This window comes from Camellia sinensis, chromosome 2, assembly GCF_055761805.1.
Source record: "Camellia sinensis isolate YWXY chromosome 2, ASM5576180v1, whole genome shotgun sequence".
In the NCBI taxonomy this organism is placed as follows: Eukaryota; Viridiplantae; Streptophyta; class Magnoliopsida; order Ericales; family Theaceae; genus Camellia; species Camellia sinensis.
This window is the reverse complement of record NC_138962.1, coordinates 25,973,517-25,998,775: the sequence shown is the minus strand read 5'-3', so window position 1 is coordinate 25,998,775 and position 25,259 is coordinate 25,973,517. Positions and strand designations below refer to the sequence as shown.

The 25,259-nt window shown below is 37.4% G+C and overlaps 1 protein-coding gene and 1 pseudogene across 2 annotated transcripts; both read right to left on the bottom strand.

The window, feature by feature from the left end:
* Positions 1-3,973: 3,973 nt before the first annotated feature.
* On the bottom strand, positions 3,974-6,325 carry LOC145812378 (uncharacterized; annotated as a pseudogene).
* A 4,061-nt stretch (positions 6,326-10,386) lies between these two features.
* LOC114313321 (protein SEH1) lies at positions 10,387-17,350 on the bottom strand. Of its 2 annotated transcripts, XM_082913956.1 has the most exons (4): positions 17,213-17,347; positions 15,757-15,834; positions 11,742-11,897; positions 10,387-11,439 (listed from the first exon to the last, which is right to left on the bottom strand). In XM_082913956.1, the coding sequence occupies exons 1-4, from the start codon at positions 17,213-17,215 to the stop codon at positions 11,281-11,283; spliced, it is 396 nt and encodes a 131-aa protein (XP_082770082.1). In that variant the 5' UTR covers positions 17,216-17,347; the 3' UTR covers positions 10,387-11,280. The 2 variants fall into 2 exon arrangements, with proteins under 2 accessions (XP_082770082.1, XP_082770083.1); XM_082913957.1 differs by lacking the exon at positions 15,757-15,834 and having other exon boundaries at positions 17,213-17,350.
* Positions 17,351-25,259: the final 7,909 nt, after the last annotated feature.

Genomic DNA, 25,259 nt, shown 5'->3' with positions numbered 1-25,259 from the left:
TAAAACAAAAATAAATAAAGAAATAACATGAAGATCACTGATTAGGATCCGATGGTGGCGGAAAATGCTGCTCAAATATGGCATGCATCAGTGTCCGAGTCTTTAAATGCCTCATCACTAACCCTAGCACCAAGCTGATCAAATCGCTGCTGGCTCGTGTCCCGGTATGCGTAGAAGTTAGTTTGTAGAGAAGCAACTGGTTGTTGATACCCATCAAATGCTATATACGAGTAATCCCGATGGGCTTGATTATCTGGCTGGAGATCAACCGCAGATTGCTGAATAACGGCTTGATTATCCAAAAGAGCCTGATATTGCGCCCGCGTCATATGGAATGGTAGTGGGTCGGTGGTTGACGCGACGGCGGGCTCGACTGGAACATCATTAGGATTGGCCGGGGCATCGGGGAGGAGCAGTGTAGGCGGCAGACGAGCAGTGGTTTGGCGCCAGTGGGTTTTACCTTAAGGCGGTGTCGGCGGAAGCTGAACCTCATTAGGTTCGAGTGGGTATGTCCCTAGGCCTTTGATGAGTACAGTGATGAGGTTGGCAAAATGGAGGGCCCATGTAGAACTGTCTCGGGTGTTGCGTACTTTGACTTCATTAAGGATACGGTGCATCTAGTTGAAGATCAAAATAGGGATGTCGACCCAAAATCCAAAGTCAAATCAGTGTGAGGCACGGAGGAAGTCCCCTTGCCGCTCTTCCTTGTGGCCTAAAGGGATGACATTCTTTTTTAAAACCACATCAAGAAAGATGAGGCAGTGCGGTAAGTTAGCCCGATGAATGCAAGTGCGATTGTCATCATCCTGCCGCCCCTCATAAAATTTGGTTACTAATGCCGGGACTGTGAGTTCTCGAGTGAACACCAGGAACTGCTCTTCACTGATAGTGTCCATGGAACAGTGGAGAACCTTGGCAATAGAAGCTGGGGTGACCACTAACTCCACCCCGTCAACAATGGACAAAAGAGCTCCCGAGGCCTCGTCACTGATGTACATGTTCTGATAAAAGACTCGCACAATGCGAGGATACGCCGGTTCAGTGACGGCGTAGATGCCCAGGAGGCCCCGGTCTTTAAGTTGTCGAATACTCCACGCAGTGGTTTGATGGCACTAGAAGAAGTCGACATCAAAGGATATGTCACAGGCAATTGGTTAGTTGGCCCATGTGTCGGTTGGCATATCCCTAAATGCAATGTTGGCATTGCGAGGCCGTTTGGGTCATCAAATACGGCATGTATCCACAAGTCACTTAAAACCTCATTGTCATCACACCACCATATTACATTTTTATTTATTTATTAAGAAAATAAAAATAAAAGAACTAACTAACTTAAAGAAAAAAAATGCAAACCAAAGTATGCAATAAAAGAAATAAATAAATAAGTTAGTTGAGGAAAAGAAAAGAATAGAAAATAAAATAAAAATACAAAAAATTAAAATAAAAGCTAAACTACTAAACAATTAAACTAACAATGAACTCACTAAATAAAGTTAAAATTAAATCACTAACTAAACAATTAAAACAAAATAAAAACCACTAACCAACTAAACTAACAATTAAATTGAAATTAAAGAAATAAAAATCACTAATTGAATAATTAAACTAAACAACTACATTATACAGAAATAGACTACAACAAGCTAAATTATTATTATGATTATTATTACTTTTATTTTTGAGATTTATTTGTTTATTTATTTTTTTTTCAAAACGCTGCACATGCGCCGACGGGGGCCGCACGTGCGGCTGTTGCTCCCCAGATTCATTCTTTTTAGCTTTATTATTATTTATTTATTTATTTTTTAAGTTGTTGTGGGTGTTAGATGAACAATGAACAAAATAGGGACTACAAAAAAGAAAAACTAAAATCAATTAAACTAAAATATAAGATTGGAAGAACAACAACACAAATCTAAAGCAAAAAGGAGTTACCTTGAAAGAGTGAAGAAAGAGAGAAAGAAGGGAGATTCATCGGAAACAATGGCCGCCGGAAGGTCACGGCTCGAAAAATATAGTGATGTGCCAGTGGAAGGTAGTGGTGAGTGAAAAGTGGAAGGAAGTAGGAAGAAGAAATGGGTGATGGTGGGGTTTGAGGAGTTTGTGGGTTTGTGAGGTTGAGAGAGAGAGAGAGAGAGGAGAAGAAGATGAGAGGTAGAGAGAGAGTGTGTTGGGAAAGTGATGGTCAACAAGTGAGTCTAGGGTTTGGCTTAAAGGAATGGTTTTTTTATTTTTTTATTATTATTATTATTATTTTAAAGAAATATAAAATAAGTAAATAATAAAAAAAAACATCAAATCTGCAAGCTTTTATTTTTCTTTTTATTTATTTATTTATTATTATTATTAATATTTTTTTTAAAGAGAAATAATGTAAGTAAAAATTAAATAAATAAATAAAAAGTAAATAAAGAAACTACAAATTATTATTATTATTATTGAAGAAATAAAAAAATAAGTAAATAAAAATAAATAAATAAAATGAAATGTGCAAAGGTTTTTTTTTATTATTATTATTTTTATTTATATGTTCAAAACAATAATTAAAACCAAGCACACCCTAAAACATGCCAAACCATTTCTACCTCATTTCATAGCCGAAATAAATATACCACTATGAAAATATCAGAATATCTAACAAAGGTATAATCTTCACGCGAAAACCACGGGTACTACTTTTCTCCCTAACAATATTTGTAACTTTCCCTATTCTCTAATAGGATTACAAACTAGGTTGATTCGGTATCCAGAATCGAGGTGCATAAAGCTAACTTGACCTATGGGGCTGCCATATAGAGTTCAAGCCGGGGTAGTTTTAAGGCAATCTCCACACCCCTGGGTGTCTAAACCAGACTCTAGTCTCAGAATTTTCAAACTTTTGCATTCTAGGCTTTGTCATTCGAACTCTAGTTTTCACCATCTATGTTGGCTCCTAGGAACTCACTACAAACACAGTTGGGTGGCTATACCAGACCATCAGATGCTGTTTGGGCATGGCTAACACCAAAGGAATTACACCTTTAGAGGAATTAAAATCTCCTAGACTCAAAGTAATCACTACGGAAGATATATTGGGTTCGTTAAGTGGACAACCTCAATCATCCCCCCTTTCTCAATACCATTAACATAATGTTTCAATCGTTGGCCATTGATCTTGAAGGTCGTACCAGTTTGTGAATTTTTAATTTCAACCGCCCCATGCAGAAAGACTTCTACAGCCTCATATGGGCCATCCCACTGAGACCAGAGTTTACCCGAGAACAAACGTAATTTGGCATTGAACAACCACACTTTTTGGTGAGGCTCGAAAGACTTACAAGAAATATGTTTATCATGAAATGCCTTAGTCCTACCCTTTAAATTTTAGAGCTCTCATACGCATCATTGCGGAGCACCTCTAACTCATTAAGTTGGAGTTTTCGATGGTCACTGGCTTTGGCCATATCAAAATTGAACTTCCTAATGGCCCACAAAGCCCGGTATTCTAACTCAACAGGGAGATGTCACGGTTTTCCAAACACAATCCTATATGGAGACATCCCAATAGGTGTCTTATATGTAGTGCGATAGGCCCAACGTGACCAATCTTTCCTATCGGGCCTCACAGTTTTCTCGAGGATGTGTTTAACTTCCCTATTAGAAATCTGTACCTGACCACTAGTCTGGGAATGGTAGGGAGTGCCAACTTTGTGGGTGATCATGTATTTGCGCACCAATGGCTCGAAGAATCGGTTGCAAAAATGTTTGTCATCGTCATTCATTATGGCACGTGGGAACCCAAAATGACAGAAAATGGTCTCGTGGAGAAATTTAACCACAACTTTGTGAATGGTGGCCGCTACCTCCACCCACTTGGAGACATAGTCCACAGCCACCAAAATGTATTCAAATCCAAATGATGGTGGAAAGGGACCCATAAAATCGATGCCCCAAACATCAAAAATCCCAACAATTAGAACAGGGGTCATCGACATCATATCTCATCGTGACATATAGCCCACGTGTTGACAATGCTCACAAGCTCTACAGAAGTTATGGGCATCTTTGAAGATAGAGGGCCAGTAGAACATTGTAAAAGCTTGGCAGCCATTTCCTGCCCACTGAAATGGCTGCCACATGTATGAGAGTGACAAAATGTGAGAATGCTTTAGGTTTCACTCTCAGGCACATAGTGCCGAATCACTTGATCCGGACAATACTTGAACAATTTCGGGTCTTCCTGGAAATAGTGCTTAACTTGTGAGAAAAATCGGTCTTTGTCTTGCTTGGACCAAGTTTTCAGAATTTGGCCAACCGCCAACTAATTCACTATGTGTGCAAACCACGGGAGGGTCATGCGTGATACCGCAAGAAGTTGCTCGTCAGGAAATGAGTCGTGCAAGGGCAAGGGATCACTCATGTGCTCAATAAAGATTTGGGAGAGATAATCTGCAACTACATTCTTGGATCCCTTCTTGTCTCGGATTTCTAGGTCAAACTCCTGAAGGAGTACAATGCACCTAATCAACCTAGGTTTGGTCTCTTTCTTTGATAGTAAATACCGCAAAGCGGCATGATCGGGGAAGACTATGACCTTGGAACCTAGACCGGAATTATCTAGGGCAAAGACCACAGTTAGAAATTCTTTCTCGGTGGTAGTGTAATTCAATTGTGCATCCGAAAGAATGCGACTAGCATAGTATATAGCATAGGGTGCCTTATTGACCCTTTGGCCCAACACAGCCCCAACAGCATAATTTGAGGCATCATACATGATTTCAAAGGGAAGCGACCAATTTGGTGATTTCATGATTGAGGCGGTAGTAAGGGACATTCTTAGTGTTTCAAAGGGAAGCAACCAATTTGGTAATTTCATGATTGAGGCGGTAGTAAGGGCCATTCTCAGTGTTTTAAAGGTTTGCAAGCATGCCTCATCAAAGATAAAAGGTGGGTCCTTAGCAAGTAAACTACACAAAGGACGAGATATTTTACTAAAGTCTTTGATGAACCTACGGTCAAACCCTGTATGCCCTAAGAAAGACCTAACTTGATGTACATAAGTGGGTGGAGGGAGGCCTGCAATGAGGTTAACCTTAGCTTTGTCTACCTCTATGCCTCGAGGGGACACAATGTATCCCAACACTATACCCTCACGAACCATAAAATGGCTTTTTTTCCAACTCAAAATCAAGTTTGTCTCCACATAACAAATAAGGACTTTAGTTAAGTTCTAGAGACATTCCTCAAAAGACAACCCAAACACGGAGAAGTCATCCATGAAAACCTTTAAAAATTTCTCCACCATGTCAAAAAAAATGGCCATCATACACCATTGAAAAGTCACCGGTGCATTACATAGCCCAAAAGGCATGCACCTATAAGCAAAAGTGCCAAAAGGACATGTGAAGGTGGTCTTTTCTTGGTCAGCGGGGTACACCGGGACTTGATTATACCCCGAGTATCCATCAAGAAAACAATAAAAACTCTGCCCCGCTAACCTTTCAAGAATTTGATCAGTAAATGGCAATGGAAAATGGTCCTTTCTAGTCATGGGATTTAGTCTCCTATAATCAATGCACACTCGCCACCCAGTAGTGGTTCATGTGGGGACCAACTCTCCTTGCTCATTCTCAACAACAGTGATGCCCGATTTCTTGGGCACCTCTTGTGTAGGACTCATCCACTTGCTATCCGAGATCGGGTATATAATACTCGCATCTAATAATTTCACCACCTCTTTTTTCACCACCTCTTTCACGTTGAGATTAAGTCTTCGTTGCATTTCTCGAGAAGGTTTGGCGTCCTCCTCTAAATGTATATAACGCATGCACATGGAGGGATCTATCCATCGCAAATCAGCCACCGACCACCCTATAGCACTCCGATGTACCACGAGAACACTCAGCAATTGACTCTCCTGCTTAGCAGTCAAGTCAGATACAATTATGATTGGTAAAGTATCCTGAGGCCCTAAAAATGCATACTTGACTGTGGCCGGAAGTGGCTTCAACTCAAGTGTAGGTGGTGTGACTAAGGATGGTATGGTGGGCTCTCGAGATAGAGGAGGAAGGGACTCAAACCGGGCTTTCCACGGAGGAAAATCCGGCGTCGAAGAAGAATTAAGTAAGGCATTTACCTCCTCCACTGACCCGTCAACATCAAAATTTTCAAATCCAAAATGAGCTAGACAAGCCTCTAGAGGGTTTTCTACAAGAATGGAGGGTAAAGCCTCCGCCACAATCCCATCCACAACATCTACAAATAAGCACTCATCTCTCTTATGAGGTTGTTGGGATGCTTGGAAAACATTGAGTTTCACTTGCATATTCCTAAATGAAACTTCCATTACCCTGCTACGACAATTTATGCATGCATTGACTGTAGCCAAGAAAGGTCGACCTAAGATCACCGAGATTTGTTTCCTAGAGCTGGCTACCAGTTCCATATCTAAAACCAAAAAATTAACAGGAAAATAAAACCTATCGACCTTTACTAGCACATCCTCAATCATGCCATGTGGTACTTTGAGGGACTGGTCAGCCAACTGGAGAGTAACAATAGTGGGCTTCAATTCGCCAAGCCCGAATTCCTCGTACACAGAGTACGGCAACAAATTGACACTGACCCCTAAATCTAACAAGGCCCTATCAATGAAATGATCCCTATAATGCATGCAATGGTTGGGGCACCCGGATCTTTAAGCTTAAGGGATGTGTCATTCAATAAAATGGAGCTTACTTGCTCTATGAGTACGACCTTTTGGGACACATGTGTCCTAGATTTACGCTTTTGCATAAAAAGGTCCTTCAAAAATTTAGCATAGGAGAGTACTTACTTAATCGCCTCCAACAAGGGGAGGTTGATTTTCACCTATTTAAAAACCTCCATCATCGCTTCCATGGATACCGCCTTCTTATTTAAAGGGGATGGTGTATCAATGCATTGGGGAAAGGGGGCCTTAGGCACATATGGTGCCTCAGGCTCATGTGAAGTGCTAGGGACTAAGTCATCCTTCTTAGGTGTTTCTCCTTCACCTTTGCTCTCATTGGACATACCATCGTGGTCACCCTTCTTAGCCTTAGTTGCGTCAGACATAACTGGCCAAGGCTCTAACTCCCTTCCACTTCTCAAGGTAATCACCGCTTGCACCTACTCATGGTGCTTTCCATTCCCACCCAACCCCTCTGCCCCATATTGACCCTTAGGGTTGGCCACAGTCTGACTCGGTAATTTTTCCTCCTCTTTCATATTCATGTTATTAGCCATTTGACCCAATTGGGCCTCTAGCTTGGCAATAGAGTGAGTGTGGGAGTGAACTACTAGTGCTAACCCCTTAAGTTCTAAGAGAACTTCTAACACTTGAGTCTCAAAGGCCGAGTTTCCTTGAGGAACAGGTGTGGGTTGTGGTGGTCGGTAAGAAGATTGGTTGGCAAAATTATTAAAATTCTGCCTTAGTGGTGGAGGATTGTAAAAAGTGCCTTGTGAAGGAGGTCTCCATGAAAAAATAGGGTGATTTCTCTATCTTGGGTTGTACGTGTTGGAATATGGGTCATTAACCGGGTTGGAGAATCCTGGAGCCACATTCACATGCTCTTGGACTAATTCCGGAAATTGTGATGCCAAATGGCACTCACTCAAGTCATGAGCAAGGCTCGCACAAATAACACACGCCTCGTGAAATTGAAGTTGATCTTGCTGTGTAAGGGCATGTCCCGAAGCTAATAATTGGTGCATCTTGTAGGACAATGCCTCTACTTGTTGGGCTAACTCTAGGTTTGGCCCTACCTCATAAATGCCCCTGGTTTTCGGGGCTTCAACTACAGGTTGCCAAACTTGCTGAGCTACGGAGGCATAGTGAAGGGAATTATCACTTAAGTTCTCAAATAGTTGTCATGCCTCGGCGTCATTTTTGGACATAAATGTCCCACCACAAGAAGAATCCATCATTTGGCAGTGAGGCTCATTTAAGCCATAGTAAAAGGCCTGCACAAGTTGCCAATTAGGCACTTAGTGGCGGGGACACTGTTAGAGAAGGTCACGAAGTCTCTGCCATGTCTCATGAAATTGTTCGCCATCAATTTGAGCAAAATTGGTGATGGCTCACCTAAGTTGGTTGGTCTTACCAATGAGAAAGTACTTCTTCAAAAATTTCTGTTGTAATTGGTCCCAAGTTGTGATTGAATTGGTAGGTAAGGAGTTCAACCAGTGTTTGGCTTTGTTCTTTAATGAAAATGGAAACAAACGTAACATTAGGGCCTCATTTGTGAAATTCTGGATTCTCACTGTAGAGCAAATTTCCAGAAATTCATGCAAATGTTTGTAAGGGTCATCATGAGCTAGTCCATGGAATGATAGGAGCATTTGAATAGTACTGGACTTAATCTCATAATGAGCAGCAGTGGTGTCGGGTAATTGGATGCATGATGGTGATGTATATGCAGTGGGTGTGAAGTAATCCTTAAGGGTTCGGTTGGGCCCATTTAGGCCATTCGGATTCACCATCTCAATTGGTTCAAGGTATGGGTATGGATATTCAAGCCTGGGAACACGGGAAGAGACTCTAAGTTTCCTAAGAGTTCTTTCTAGTTCAAGGTCCAAATTCCATAATTCAGGGCGACAAGAACAGCGCTCGTGCATACACTACTCACACACACACTAAGTTCTGATTATGTGCACTAAATTATGAAAGCAAAATACCAAAGGGAGAAATACTCACAACGATTTAATGAAAACGCTTTACTCGTTTTGCGGGTGCTTGACGTGTAGACGTTATCCCCAATTTTCACTTGAGCTCTCTAGTTTTAGCACTTTGGTACTTTGCTTGCGAGTATTTGTTTTTGGTTTTTTTTTTTAGCACTTCGGTGTTGTGGTTTTTTTGTTGTTGTTTAAACTTGGCTTTGCTTCGCTTGCACTTCAGTGATGGCTCCAATTGCAAACACTCTGCACACTTAGCAACACAGAAATATAAAATCCTAAACTAAAAATTAAAATAGGAATGTAAATTTAAATTACTTAATTTCGCTAGAAGTCTTAGGCAACGGCGCCAAAATTTGATGTGTCGTTTCATGCACCAAATTAAACACTAAACTGTACCAAATTCTTTCAGAATAATGACAAGTACAGGTATCGATCCACAGGGACAAACGGGGAAATTAAACTAATTTAATTTTGATAAAAAGATTGATTGTTTATAACCTAATAATAATAATTAAATTAAACAAAGCGAAAGAGAACTAGCAATCATAAATAAAGATGAATTTACTGATTTGGGGAAAACCTAGGGCAATGAGTTCACTACTAGTTACGTAAATAAGGTTTCAATTTGAAATCAATTATGCTACGGTTCGAACTAAATAATACTTCGCAACTACAAGTTCGAAGCATTTATCAAGAGAATTATCACGTTCAATGTATAGGCACTAACTAACCAAGTAATACGAGTCGTTCGTTCTAAACTAGGGTAGCAAACGACTCGTCCCTCGTAGTATGGCTCGTCTCATACCTTGAATATGAAAGGAAATAAAAACAATTGTATGAAAAGCATTCATTAATCACAGAAAGCCGAATACTCGAAGAAATAGTGGAAAAAATATATTTGAAACTTCTAAAATACCATACAAGTGTTCAAACCTTTACATAATCAAAATCAAAGAGAAAACCTAATTACATAGCTAGGGTTTCATCAAAACCCTAGAAAAGAAGAGCCTAGCTACTCATGGAGGAGTGGGAAGAAGTCGAGGAGGAAGAAGTCCCCATGGGAGACATTCTCCAAGCTATTTCTTTTTTTTTTTTTTTTTTTTTTTTTTTTTTTTTCAAACCCTAGTCTCTCTCTCCATTTTCTCTGAAATATTTTCGAACCCCAAGTTAGCCTATTTTTTTTCCGTTTTATTCTCAGCAAAATAGACCCAAAATTCTGCGCACACATCCCTAGGTGGGCCGCTCAAGCAGTAATGGGCCGCACGTGCGGTGAGGTGACTAGCTCGGATTTTTCACTTCTTGCTCGGAGAATCAGTTTTCATGCACTTTTTGATTGAATTTGCATGTTATTTACCAAATTTGTACAAGTGCACAGAACACATCATCTCCACCAAATAAACAATATTGAAAGACTAAAAATATAATTTTAGTAGCCTCAATGTGGTACCTTTCGGCCTACATTAGATGGGTAAAAATAAAAATTGTTGTAATAAAAAATATATAGAAGAGGTGGGGTCCAAAGGGAAAAAATAGGTGCTAATAGCAGCACTCTAAATCCAAAACATATGAGTTTTCATTTTTCCCAAAATGCCCTCATTCCCATTGGACTACTGTGCCCCTGAATAGGGTTTGTGTTGGGTTTGCAGCTTCCCATAATTGAAGTTCTTACCATTGGTTAAAAATAAATAAAATAAAAAAATAACCATGATATTTGATTAAAACATGACTGTAGCCTTGGAATTCAATAATTCATCAGAAACCTTGCATACAACATAAACATAGGACCATGACGATGACTGCATTCCACTCCATATCTGCCGAGAAAGACCCAGACCCAGTAAGCTTATACTGGGAGGAAATTTTATACATAAGAGCTGGTAATTTAAAAAATTTGAAGCTATGTAATCTGGCAAAATAAATACAGGAAACAGCAACTATTCAGTCTCACAAATTTATATCAGATGGAATAACAGGGACTAGGTGGTGGGTTCAAATGCCGCCTGCCTGTGCCAAATGCCATTTAAGTTAGACTGCCACAGCCTCACGGCACCTTCGCTTCCAGTGGTTGCTAGTGTCATTCCACTCATGTCCCACTCCGTCTGCCAAACCTAATCACAAAACAAAGATATGTTACGTGACATTACATGAGAGAGAGAGAACATTGACAAGGATGCAACCAGCTACTTCAGTGGGCATCTTGACATACCATAGCAACATAATCATCAGCTCATATGAAGCTTCATATGGCATTTAAGAACGGACTCCTTGCTTGTAAAATAATTTCAAATGAGTCCTTTATCAATGTATGACTATGCATAGAAGCACAGTCAGACAAACAGACACACAAATGCATGGCATAAGTTCATTTGGCAGTGGCTCAGCATCTTTTCAATATATTTGTCACACCAATTATGTTCCATAAATATGCTATCCAAATTATGAGATTGTGCCACTAGATGATATAAAGAAAACACGCAACTTGACTTTGAAACTTGGATTTTTGGAGGGAAAAGAAAATGAATGAGGAAAGTAAATGAAATTAAAGCTAAATTTTTCACTTTTCCCTCCATTTCTTTTTCTCCCCACAAATCCAAGACCCAAACATTACCAAAATAAATTTCCAACGCACACCAAAAGCCCATTGGCAGAGTGAGGAATATTTGGTGTCCATGCAACTGCATAAACTGGGTCGCCCTTGTCCTCAGGTAAAGCTAACTCAGCAACTGGAAGCCATCTTTGATGATCCTGATCAAATTCCCAAACCTACAGAGATACGCTTCATCATTAACTAAAACATATCATTGTGGCAGACATTCATTTAAATCCCAATCATTTCAGAGATGACTTTGCAGTGGAGGAAGAAATTCAAACAAGCAGAATACACTATCCCTGACTGAACATTTGCTTATCGGCAAGGGAAATATCACCCCTAAAAACATTATAAGCAAAAAAAAAAAAAAAACTTTCAAAACCAATCAAAAGTCTTTTCGTCTCTCTCTCTCTCTCATATATATATATATTAGCAAAAAGAATCAAAGAAGAAGGACATACCGAATTTAACATACCTTGGCAGAATTGAGTTGCATTACATTCGAATTGAAACCAAGAACAAAGCTCAATTGCTGGCTTTCACCTCTTTGTTGATTCCAAGAGACAGATGCAGACAAGCATGCAGCCTTTCCAAATTTGGAGACTGAATCAATAACATTCTGAAACTCTGCCTAGAGAAACAATTACAAAATATTAGCTTCGGACATATATTAAAATATGTATGAGTCAAAATACCAAAGAAAACCAATAAGCATTAGACATGTATATCATGTACGTGCATTCATCACATATATTACATATTGTTGCATAAACAGAGCAGCTTGGTGGCAATGCCTGGTAAACAATGTTCATCAACTTAATACTTGAATTTAGTTGCCTGAGATGGTTAACAAATTTATAAGAATATCTCACACCCTTGTCCAAGTGTTGGGTGTCCAACATGCCACACGAGTATTTGATTTATTTTTAAGAGTCCATGTAATATATATTGCGGATCTTGGGCACACCAGGGGACACTCACAAGCAAAAAACACAAGACTTTTAACGTGGTTCGGCAAACCGGCCTACGTCCACGGGAGCGATGTTGTTATATATCAACAAATGGAGGAGATTACACACTCTCAACTCACTGTCTCTCTATATAACACACTCTCTCACACTCTCTGATACACAAACAGAATATAGCTCTCACTAGCTCTCTCTGTTTTGTGCCTCTCTCTCAGCAGTGTGTTTCTCTCTTGCTTGCTATGTTTGCCGTGTATTCAACTCACCATCACCATTCCATTTTATACACCAAAACAGAAGGTGGAGGAGGCCTCATGGGTGTGTTGGCTGCCAGCCCAATATTCTCCTTTGAGCTGCTGTCCAGTTGAAAGCTTTGTCCCACCATGTGAAGACTTCACATGGCCAACTCCATGCTTTCTCCTTTGTTGCTGGCGCATGGCAAGCCTCATGGCTGCCAACTCATGCCAACCTCTTTTGCCTTCCTTTTACCATGTGGGTTGGACACCCTTCCATGTGGCTGCCAACTCAATTTTGGGTTGATCTCCTACAAATCACCCCCTCAACCCATATGAGGTGATTCATAATAGCACCCCCTGCTTGGAGTGCCCGGCACCCCCTCACTGGGGTGCCATGCAAAGCTTACTTTGCAACTCTTTGAGATGGCATCTCTTCCTTCCATCCAGTCTTGGAGAGATCCCAATATGTCTCTAATTCAGGAGCAAAAGAAACTTTCTTCCCTGGGACATGCTTTGCTGTCTTGGTCTCTTTGCTCTGAGCTGTCTTTAAAATTGGCCGCAATGGCTCCGTCTTGTGCACCTCCGAACTGCCTCCATGCGTTCTTGTACACTTTGGTTGCCATGTCTGCTGGGCCCTATGTCTCTTCTGTGCATGTCTTGTACGTCTTGCCCGGTAAGTGACAGTAGCTCCGTCTGTCACAACCTTCTCCACAAGCCTGTACAGATTCCCCTCCAGTCGTCCATGTAGCATCACCGTATCTCCATGGATGACTTTGAGATTTCCTTTGCTAGATGTGAAGCTATAACCCTTCATGTCTAGCATACTTAAGGAAATTAGATTCTTCTTCAGTCTTGGCACGTGTCGGACTCCATCCAACGTGAAAATTTTTCCATCTTCCATTCTCAGCCGTACTGTTCCCATGCCAACAATCTTATTCACAGTGTTGTTAGCCACTCGAACAATACCTCCATCCTTGGCTTGGTAGGTAGAAAAAAGTTTCTTATCCATGCATATATGATATGTGCTTCCGGAATCTAAGATCCAGTCAGGTTTCGTCATACTCGACGAAACTGTAAATGCATACTCATCCTTAGCATTTACTGCAGCAGCGACATTTGATGAGCTCGCCTGTTCCTTGTGTGCCTTGTCCTCCTTGAGCTTTGCACAGTCTTTTATGAGGTGATCCTCCTGATCACAGTAATAACACTTTCTCCTGAAGCCTGACCTTGATTGCGAACGTCCTCTTGATTTGGATCTACCCCGTCTATCATTGGACTTACCTCTGCCTTGCTCATTTTCTGAGGCAACCATGGCATTTCCTTCTGGGTGTTTGCTACTGCTACCTTCCTGTTTCTTCATCGACTCATGAGAAATGAGCGTAGCAATCACCTCATCCAGTCCAAGAGCATCCTTCCCGTACAATAGAGTTGTCCTGAGATGCTCATATGATGCAGGTAGAGAGACCAGCAAGATCATAGCCCTATCTTCCTCCTAGGTCTTGTCTCCAATGGTGTCCAATTCCATTGTGATCCTATTGAACTCGTCCAGATGTTCTGTGAGGTTCGCACCTTCTGGCATTCTAAGTGTATATAGCTGCCTCTTCAGAGATAACCGGTTTGTCAAAGACTTTGACTTGTACCTCATCTCTAACTTTGCCCATAGCTCTGCCGGATCTACTTCACTGATGACTTCCCGGAGTGTATTGTTCCCGAGATACAACTGAATTGTACTGTTTGCCAATTCCCTCAACTCCTCCCACTTGTCATCCTTCATGTCTTCCGGTTTGTTGGACTTTTTGAGAAGAGCTTTCACCAGACCTTCTCGTGTTAAAATGTTTTTCACCCTTTGCTGCCACAGGGTAAAGTCATTACTGCCATTAAAAGGCTCAATCATGAAACTTGCGCCTTTTCCTGCCATTGTAAATTTCTTCCCTTTTTAAAGAAATTCCGATTTAAGAATCTGACCGTACGGATGGGTCCGGAATATTCCAAATAGTTGGAACGCACAATTGGATCGCCAAAAATGGACTCCGAATGGCCTAGATCTAGCCAAAAGAGTTTGAATGCCTCCGATTCAAAAACTAACCGTACGGATGTGTCCGGAATACTCCAAATAGTTGGAACTCATTATTGGATCGCCAAAAACGGACTCCGAATGGCCTAGATCTAGCCAAAACAGTTTCAACGGTTCAGATCTGCTGAATCTGGTGCGCCTGAGAAGCACCAGATAATTCCTTCGGATCGGCTGGTCAACGGCGCAGTCAGCGGCTCGGTCAACGACGCAGGGGCGCAGTCAACGGCGGCTCAGAGGCGCGGCTTGGCTGGCGGCGCGGCTACGGCGCGGCTCGGCCTGGTCAGCGGCGCGGTCAACGGCTCGACGGCTCGGCTCGACTCAGGATGACGTCAGCCTGACGTCAACTTCACGCGCGCCCCCACTCGTCTTCTTCCTTCGTCGGCGCGTGGGTGCGAGTGGCCTTCACTCTCGATCTTCAGGTGGCGCGTGGCGGCGCGTTAGAGCTCCGATTGGCCTGTGGTTTGAAGTTTTGGACTCCTCTCCTCCTGACCTTCCTCCTGGTATGCTCAAAAGTGGATTTCGACCACTTCGAAATCTGGACACTTTCGAAAAAAACTCGATTTTTCTCCACCCGGGCTCTGATACCAATTGTTGCGGATCTTGGGCACACCAGGGGACACTCACAAGCAAAAAACACAAGACTTTTAACGTGGTTCGGCAAACCGGCCTACGTCCACGGGAGCGATGTTGTTATATATCAACAAATGGAGGAGATTACACACTCTCAACCCACTGTCTCTCTATATAACACACTCTCTCACACTCTCTGATACACAAACAGAATATAGCTCTCACTAGCTCTCTCTGTTTTGTGCCTCTCTCTCAGCAGTGTGTTTCTCTCTTGCTTGCTATGTTTGCCGTGTATTCAACTCACCATCACCATTCCATTTTATACACCAAAACAGAAGGTGGAGGAGGCCTCATGGGTGTGTTGGCTGCCAGCCCAATATTCTCCTTTGAGCTGCTGTCCAGTTGAAAGCTTTGTCCCACCATGTGAAGACTTCACATGGCCAACTCCATGCTTTCTCCTTTGTTGCTGGCGCATGGCAAGCCTCATGGCTGCCAACTCAAGCCTCATGGCTTGCCAACTCATGCCAACCTCTTTTGCCTTCCTTTTACCATGTGGGTTGGCCACCCTTCCATGTGGCTGCCAACTCAATTTTGGGTTGATCTCCTACAATATAGGTTGTATCATTATAGAATTACAAAGAACACCTGAAGTTGCCAATTCTTCGGTTCCAATGGATCTAGGAGTTCATACACTTTCACGTGGCCGTTTGAATATGCAGCAACCTGTAAAGGAAGTCAAACAAAACACCATAACAAAATATGCCATCATCAAAATGAAAATTTACAATTTCTTATCATATGTGTTGCCATAGAACACTATGTTAGGTTTTTATTCTTGGCAACCCCGTTTGACAAAACTCCTTTCAGATGTATTTATTTTCGCACTTTTTATTTAAGTGAGGCTATGAGTTTTTTAGATGCGAATCCAAACCCGAATCGAACCATGCAGAGAAGTTTGTGATGTTAATGCTTTCAAGATTGCCACTTCGCTGATTATTACGGGGGTCGAGCTGCCCGGTTAGCTCGCGGCCGAAGCAAAATGCAAAATTGCATTCAAAATTGCATGTCCGTCGTTGCTCGCTCGAGCCAAGGAGTTCTCGCTCGAGCTAGGTCTCGCTCGAGCCAAGGAATGCACGCTCGAGCCAAGGATTGCGTCCATACAAAAACCTGAAAGAGTGTATTCCTCGCTCGAGCCAAGGATCCGTCGCTCGAGCCAAGGCACTAGTAGAAATCATGAAAAATACACTGCTCGCTCGAGCCAGAAAAGCTTCGCTCGAGCGAACCTCAGAATCCGGATTTCTCAAGAAGTTTGTTTTCTTCCCAATCTAGGATTACTTTTGATTCTCTATAAATACTTGGTTTTCTCCCAAAACTAAGTGATTGATTGAAGTCCTCCAGATCTTCCTTTTGGTTCTTAAAGTTTATATCTGGGGATATTTTGTTTGTTTTCTTTGATGTTTTTATTGAGTCTTCAACTCATGATTTAAAGAGAGTACATCAAAGATTTGTTTGTTATACACAAAAGAGAGAGTTATTCTTCAGTTGTGGATTCTGAAGAATTCGAGCCTGAAGCTTTGGTGGAATCCGGAGTGGCTCATCAGAAAGACAATTCCGTGGCGAAGATGGGGTTGGAAGAGGCACATAGAGGTTGGTTCAATTAGGCGTTGTGGATTCGCTAGGTAATTGAGAGTATACCTGTGTAATTCCTTGAAATCTTCTTAGTGGATTGTTCTTGTGGCTGTTGCCCGTGGTTTTTTGATCACAGTTGGAGGTGTCCAATTGTGGTTTTTTCCACGTTAAATCGTTGTCTCTTTGTCTTGATTGTTTGATTGGGATTGTTATATTCTGCTTAAAATTGATACATAATCACAAATCAATATCTAGGGGAGTTCTAGTTTTTTCACACTACAACTAAAAGGATGAAATAAAAACTTTGATAAAATTAGTGCCTTCTAAAAAGCAACTTAAATTATAGAAACATATAGAAGCTGGAAAACCCCAAAGCCATTTAGAGCCAAAAAGGGGCTTGGAAACTCTTTTTTTTTTTTTTTTATCAATAGGCTTGGAAACTCTTTTTACTACAAATTAATACAAAAATTACCATATTTTCATTGACAGGGGCTAGCAAACTTGATTCCCCATATGCAGTTCTAAGAAATTAAATGAAGAAAAACTGTGCCAATCTCTCGCCACAGTAGTTCCATGAAGAGCAGATCGTGCCTTTGTCAAAGGTCACCACAGACTTCTCCATCTCTCTCTCTCTCTCTAAATTTCGATTTCTTCTTCAGTGATCGGAGAAGAAAGCTATTTCAATGTTTGGACATTGATGGAAATCCCCAAAACCCTTTCTCTAGGGTTTTTGTCCAAACGTTCATTGTCGCTGCATGTGCGAATTTAGCTAAAACCCGCCACGCATCTTCGCAATTTTTATTTTTATTTATTTTTAATTATATATATATAAATATATAAAGGGGGCATACTTTGATATTGTAACATTTTCATACACTCTTCTATCCCATTTTGTTGTTATTTTTTTTTCATTCTAGGATGTTCCAAAATATTTGTTCAATTTGAAAAGATAAAGTAAAAAATATTTAGTTTTCTAAAATTATTAATTTTAACTGGCTAGAAATATTATTAAAAATTGAAACACAAGGACGTATTATTAGAATAAGTACAATAAAATTTAAATTCAAATGCAATGATTATATGTCTCTTAAAAAAGTTAGAATCTTTTAAAAAGAACTATTAAAATGGGACGGATGGAGTATTATTTAGGTACAATTACCAAAAAAAAAAAAAAAAAAAACTAAGGTTTGAGTCTTTTAACAAAATATATCACGAGTTTTTAATTTTGTTAATTTAAATTCTAATTTTTTGATTTGTTTACAAATTAAATTATTCATTTATTCTTATTAAGTAAAATTAATTAAAAAAAATATTTTAGTTATTAAACTCAATGTAAGTATGTATAAAATATCAAAGATATCATTTTTATTAAGTTTAATGACTAAAATATCATTTTTTAGTTGATTTTACTTAATAAAAATAGATAAATATTTAGATTTAATCAAAAGTTTAGGATTTAAATTGACAAAATTAAAAATTTAGGTCTTATTTTCATGTAAGGGTCAAATTTTGGATTTTTTTTTTTTTTTTTTGTAATTGTCCCATTTTTTATTTTCACAAAATAAAAATTATATTAAAAAAAATCAAAAAGTTTATCCTTATTAAAAAACAATTATTATAACATGATGATATTGTAAAGCTAGCTAGGGTTAAAATCGATTTTGTCTTTCATAGAAAATATATTTTTATTTTATGAAAAATATTATTTAAAGAAAAAATTGTTGAAATTGATTTTATTTTAAATTTATTTATTCAAAAATTCAAAAAAATTATATAAATGATATATACATTTATTTTTCATATCTAACAATAAATTTGAATATATGCATATATTATGTAATTTGTGGGTCTTGTAGGCCTTCAAGTATTATTATTCCAAGTCTTACCTTAAAATACATCTAGGTCATGTTTGATTCACAACACTAATAGTGAGGTATTAATAATCTTATCAAATTAGTGTGGTATTAACTATCCCACCCCTACCCCATTACTAATAATCCTACAAATTTGTTGGATTAACTATGCATTGGATTAATAATCCTAAACCAAAATGTCAAAACAAATATAGGATGATTGAGCCCACGGATTAATAATCCCAATCCCATACTTTAATCCTTCCAATCAAACATACCCTTATAGTCTTATTTTATGGGCCTAAACTGTAATTTTAAATCCTAAAAATTTTATGTAAGTTGGGCGAGCTTTGAGCTGATGTCCACAACTATTATAAGTTGTTTCACAATGTTGGTATTGTTTGGTTTGGTCTAAATTTTTATTTTTTTTGCTTTTCTTGTTTTATTAATTTTAATGAAAAATCATATCTTAGTTAAAATAAATTTTTTTTTAAATATACTTAATCTAAATGTAATTAAAAGTAAAATATTTATGAAAAATTTTAAGAAAATTTCAATAAATATATTAAAAGAAACATGAAAATGTACTAAATTTGTTTTGTTTTGTATGTTTTTTATTTAGTGAATTTTTGAAAACTTTTGATGAGAACCATTCATTTTATGAAACGCAATGTGTTGATCATATTTGAAGAAAAAAAACTAATTGATTTGCTATTTTATTATATTTATTTTTAAAATGTTGAGCGGTCTATTTTTAAAATCATATATTTTTCAAAGACAAATATAACAAAATTATTTGATTACAATTATCAAATCAATCTTATTTTTTTTTAAAAAAAATTATGTACATAGAATAATTAATAAATTAAACAATTCAAGTCATTAAAGTTGAGTCCATGATTGGGCCAAACCCCAAAACTATACCAATCCAGTCTCATGATCAATCTCTATAATATTATTTACACTGTGCTCCCAAATAAATAAATAAATAACTAAATAAATAAATTACAAATATACTTTTGAGATTTTATTTAAAATATAGATTGCTCCTTATAGATTGAAAAATTATAAATGTCTCCCTGTCATAATTTTTTATTGAACAGAATTAATTGAAAAAATAAAATTCTTAACTGTTATTCTATACAATGATAAAATTATCTAAAATTTTAATTGAAATAAATGTCTAACATTATTAAAAACTGTTAATTGACTTAATGATTTATTAATAAAATGAACTATTTGTTATAAAATTAAAAATTTCAAGGGACGGGATATAATTTTCAAAATTATAGAGAAAAAATCGTATTTTAGACAAAGGAATTTTTGTTGACAAATCCCATTTAGAAGTGTTCTAACCCAAGAAGTTCATGAAAGAATTTTTTAACCCACTTAGTCCCTTGTATGTATACTTTTATTCCTTAAAGTCATTTTTCTTGATTTACACTATTTTCTTAAACTCTTATGTCCTTATATTTAATGTCACTAAACCCTAAACCAAAAAAACTCCATTTTCATCAAACTTTAATGCTGATATTTAACGTTCCTAAACCCTAAACCAAAAAAGCTACCTTTTCATCAAACTTATCAAAAAAATTGCTAATCTTATAAAATGGACACATTTCCAAAAAGTTCTTTAATGGCTTTAACGCCCTGAGAATTCTCTCTCATCTGATGTAAACGTTAACAATACCTTTTCAAAAAATTCTCTCTTATCTAATGTAGTGATGTGAACATTCACATCATCTGTACATTCTAATTCACATCATGTTTGATTACCCAAAAAAATAGTGGTGTGTGGTTAATGCATTGTTGATGCTATCATATTTTTGTACTTTCTCTCTCATCTGATATGAATGTTCACAACACCTTTCTCTCTCATCTAATGTAGTGATGTGAACGTTCACAACATGTGAACATTCTTATTTTTAAGTAGCGATAATATGTTATTTTTTCCCTTTTTGTGATTGTGGTTGCTATTGGTGTTGATGGTGTTCAAAGGATATGAACCCTTTGTTTTTTGTTTTTCAAAAAATAATGAAATGGTGATTTGATATATTATTGTCTATGTGTGTAGCTAGGGTTGTGATGTAAACATTCACATCATTTGTATATTCTTATTCACATCATGTTTGATTACCCAAAAAGATAGTGGTGTGTGGTTAATGCATTGTTGATGCTGTTATATTTTTGTACTTTGTAAGCTACAATGTGAACATTAACATCATTCTTATATTCAAAACAAAGATTGTTAATGTGAATCTCGACATTACCATTATGGACATTAACATTTGTATGTGGATATAATATGAATACCATTGAAGAGTATGCATTCCTACTTAATATTGTCCATTTTTTTGCCCCAATGCGAACTTTCACACGTCACCATGATCATATTGATATAACATTGTGAACATTAACATTTGTATGTGGATATAATATGAAGATTACCATTGAAAGGTATATATTTCTACTTAATATTGTCTATTTTTTTGACCCAATGAAAACTTTCACACGTCACCATGATCATGGTGTCTTTATCTATATTCCAGAATTCATGTGAACATTCACATTCGTATGTTTTATTATGAATATTCACATCATGTAATTGGCATCTCAATGACAAAAATTCATTTTCAAATTAATGTGAGTATAATGACAGTCAACATCTTGATGCATGTGAACTACCAAAACATAATGATAATCAACATTAAATATCAACATTAATAGGAGCATGAAAGATTGAGGGTGTTTTGGTCTTCTTGTGGGTTAGATAAAATAAAACTCTTAGAAAGATGATTTATCAAAAAACTCTTTTTCATGTCTTGGTACAAAACAAGCTCAATTGGGCCGAGCATGGCCCATTTAGTAATTTCTCATTAATTCTCACATTAAAGTTTAGATGAGCTTCAACAATTTTATGAGGTTTGTGAAAGAGCTCCCAAGGGGTCTTCATGGGCCTTTCAAACAGTATTGGTGGGTGTAAACGATTCAGTTCGATCAATAATGAAAGAAAGGTTAGTATCAAATTAAAATTTTTAATTTTGATGATTGAAGAATCGACATAGACAATATGTTATGGTTTGATTTTATTCATTTGGTTTAGAAAAATAATTTACATGAAATTTTAAAGAATTTTATAAAAACTTATAGAATTTCAAAATCTAAACATTGTCAGCCTTTAAATATTCACTAATTTTTTTCTCTACACCCACTACATGCATGGTAACTTTTGTGCCCCACCAAGAAATCCTTATTTGGTTAAAAAAATATGAGTTAAAAAAAAAATCAATAAGGAATATACTAAAGATAACTATTGATAAAGTGACATGACCACAATGTCATTTGCTAAAGATAAAAATTCAATAAGGAATATCCTTTTAGACAGTAAAATCTGTCACCATATTATAGGCCTCATTTGGTAGATGTGTGAAAAAGTGATTATAGATTATACCTTAACAGCTTATAGTTTATAATTGTGAACATAAACTGATTTTTAACTTATAAATTAAGTTTCTCCTCTCCCACTCAAAGAATAAGTTGATTTTTGACTTATAAAAAGTTATAATCTGTATCGTTAAGTTGAACCAAACATATCAAAATGCTTAAATTAAGGTAAAAGCTGAAATAAACTGAAAATAAGCCCTACCAAACAGGACCATAGTTTGGTTTTAGAACTTTTCATAGCTTAACTGTTCCTACTAATTACAACATGGGAGAGATTTCTCTTCGATTCTCATCTGGATTAGAGAGGCGTTTAGACCTATGGGACTCACTATAGGTAATATTTCAATGATCTAAATTGTTCGTTTCTTAGAATTTTTTGTGTATGTTATCCATAAAAAAAAATTAGATAAATCCAATAATCGTAACATATTTATTTTATTATGTTGTCACTAAATAAATAAACGGCAAATGTGTTTTTGAAAATAAACCATTCATTTTTTTATGACAAAAACGATAAAAAAAGATGTTATAATTATTAAATCGACTTAATTTTCTTTTACGAATAATATGTACGAAGAGTTTCAAAAAATTAATAGTTCAAATTATCAAAACAAGACACGTAATAGATTCCACGAGTCCCAACAATTTTTGTCTAGTCCAAATGAGAATTGGAGAATCCCTTTGAACATATGTCGATTTATATATAATTCAAATTTCATAGAGAATAGTATTAATTTCCATATATATCACATTAGTTTATATTGGCCCAGGTTCTTAACTATTGGCACATGATGTGTCGTTATCACTTTTCTCTGCCCTTACATCTTCATAATCAGATGTTACGTATTAGAGCCATTCATTTTTATTTTTATTTTTATTTTTTATTTATATATTTTTTTAATTTTTCAGTTCCCTTCATTTTAGGAAATTTTTACAAGGATGGATCCAAATTATGGCAAGTAATATGAAAAAAAAAATACTAGAATGGTGTACTAAAATCACAAGTGGCTGATTAAAGTAAGAACCAACCATTACATTTCCTCGTTGGCCAAAAAAAAAAAAACAATTACATTTCCCCATCACAGTTCAAAAAGTTTATGGGTACCAGAAAAATATTTAAATTTATGATACATATTTTAAAATTTTGTTGTAAGGTAATATTTTAAGTAAATCTTGGCCACCGATATTAAATTCTAAATATTTTTCTGATTTTTTCTTTTTTAGGATGGTAGGATTACTAAAAATGTTAATAACCCTTTAGAAAATAATGTGACATGTCCATGGGATGAATTTCACAATTTTTTTCTCATCTCTTAAATGAATTAATTTAATGGGTATATGTAAAATTTATCATAATTCAAAAAATAATGAAGCACACAATTATTTTTTTGAATATTATATGAATCTAAATAATAATTAAAAAAACCATAAAACACCCTGATTGAACAAATTCGGAAAAACAAATAAAAAAAACAATGTTGAAATAGTGATAATAATATTCCTTTATATCACTAAAAATTTTTATAGTCTAAAAGTAACACATACTTTTTTCTTACCTCATATTTGGATTATGAATTTAGAAAGTGAATGAGAAATGAAGGGGAAACAAAAACTTATAATTCATTCATATTTTTCACATTTTCTCCGTCTTTTTCTAAATCTGTACTTAAATTTATAATCCAAAAATTATCTCAGAGAGAGTGGAAAGATTTGATAACCAGATAGAAGAAGTGAATAAAATTAACTTTAAGCACTTAGAATAAAGCACAAGTTAATTTGAATATCGGATTAATTTATAATCCAAAAATTATCTCAGAGAGAGTGGAAAGATTTGATAACCAGATAGAAGAAGTGAATAAAATTAACTTTAAGCACTTAGAATAAAGCACAAGTTAATTTGAATATCGGATTATTACCCCCCCCCCCCCCCCCCCACACACACACACACACACACACACACACACACACAAAGAGTGAAATTGATATATGTGAACAATTTGGTATACCTATCTCAAATTAGAAGACCTTCAACACATGACACAAAGTACACACACACACACAAAGAGTGAAATTGATATATGTGAACAATTTATTGAACAATTTGGTATACCTATCTCAAATTAGAAGACCTTCAACACATGACACAAAGTACAACATATATTAACAAGAACTCAGATGCCATATGATCAACTGGAATCTTTCAAATAGAAATCACTAACTATATATATATATATATATTATATGGAAGTGTATTTTACAAAAATTATAATAAGCAATTTGACAACTATCTTGAGTGTTATGTGAGTTTGTTCACCATTTTATGTCTTAATTTTGTGCATATAACATTATTGTTTCAATAAATATCATGTTCAATTCTCATGAGACATAAACTACTTAATCTTAATATATGTGTAATTTGAAAATGATCATGTGTATCTCGAGTTTGTTTGCAATTCTCCATCAATAACTAAAATAAAAAAAGTTTTTAAAAAAATGTTTGATGATCAAAATGCCCCCTTTTATTGGTAAGATGGTTCACATGACACCCAAGACACTTCATCTGTTCCTTACCAAACCTCCAACTAAAAATTGACCTCAACAATTTTATAAACTGATTTTTGTTTATTTTTAGAAAAACATAAACTACAAACGCGTTTGGTAATTGACAAAATGTTTAAAAAATTTAGAAAATATAAAAAAGAGTGAGAAATGGCAAGTGGCGGCGGAAGACGGTGGTGGAAAGTGGTGACGGTGGGTGGTGGGTGGCGGGTGGTGGTAGGTGATGGGTAGCGGGTGGGTGACGGTGGCGGGTGGTAGCAAGTGGGTGGTAGTGGTGGTGGTGGTGGTGGTGGGTGGTGACAGGTGGGTGGCTGATGGCGAATGGTGGTGGGTGGGTGGTGGTAGTGGGTGGGTGGGTGACGGTAGCGGGTGGTGGGTGGTAGTGAGTGGGTGGTGGTGGTGGTGGTGGTGGCGGGTGGTGGCAGGTGGGTGGTGGTTGGTGTGGATGGTGGTGGCGGGTAGTGATGGTGGGCGTGTGGTGGGTGGTAGCGAGTGGGTGGTAGTGGTGGTGGTAGTGGCGGCGGGTGGTGATGGTGGATGGATGGGTGACGGTGGCGGGTGGTGGGTGGCAGCGAGTGGGTGGTGGTGGTGGCAAGTGGGTGGCGGTGGCGGTGGCGGTGGCGGCAAGTGGGTGGTGGGTGGGTGTGTGGGTGACGGTGGCGG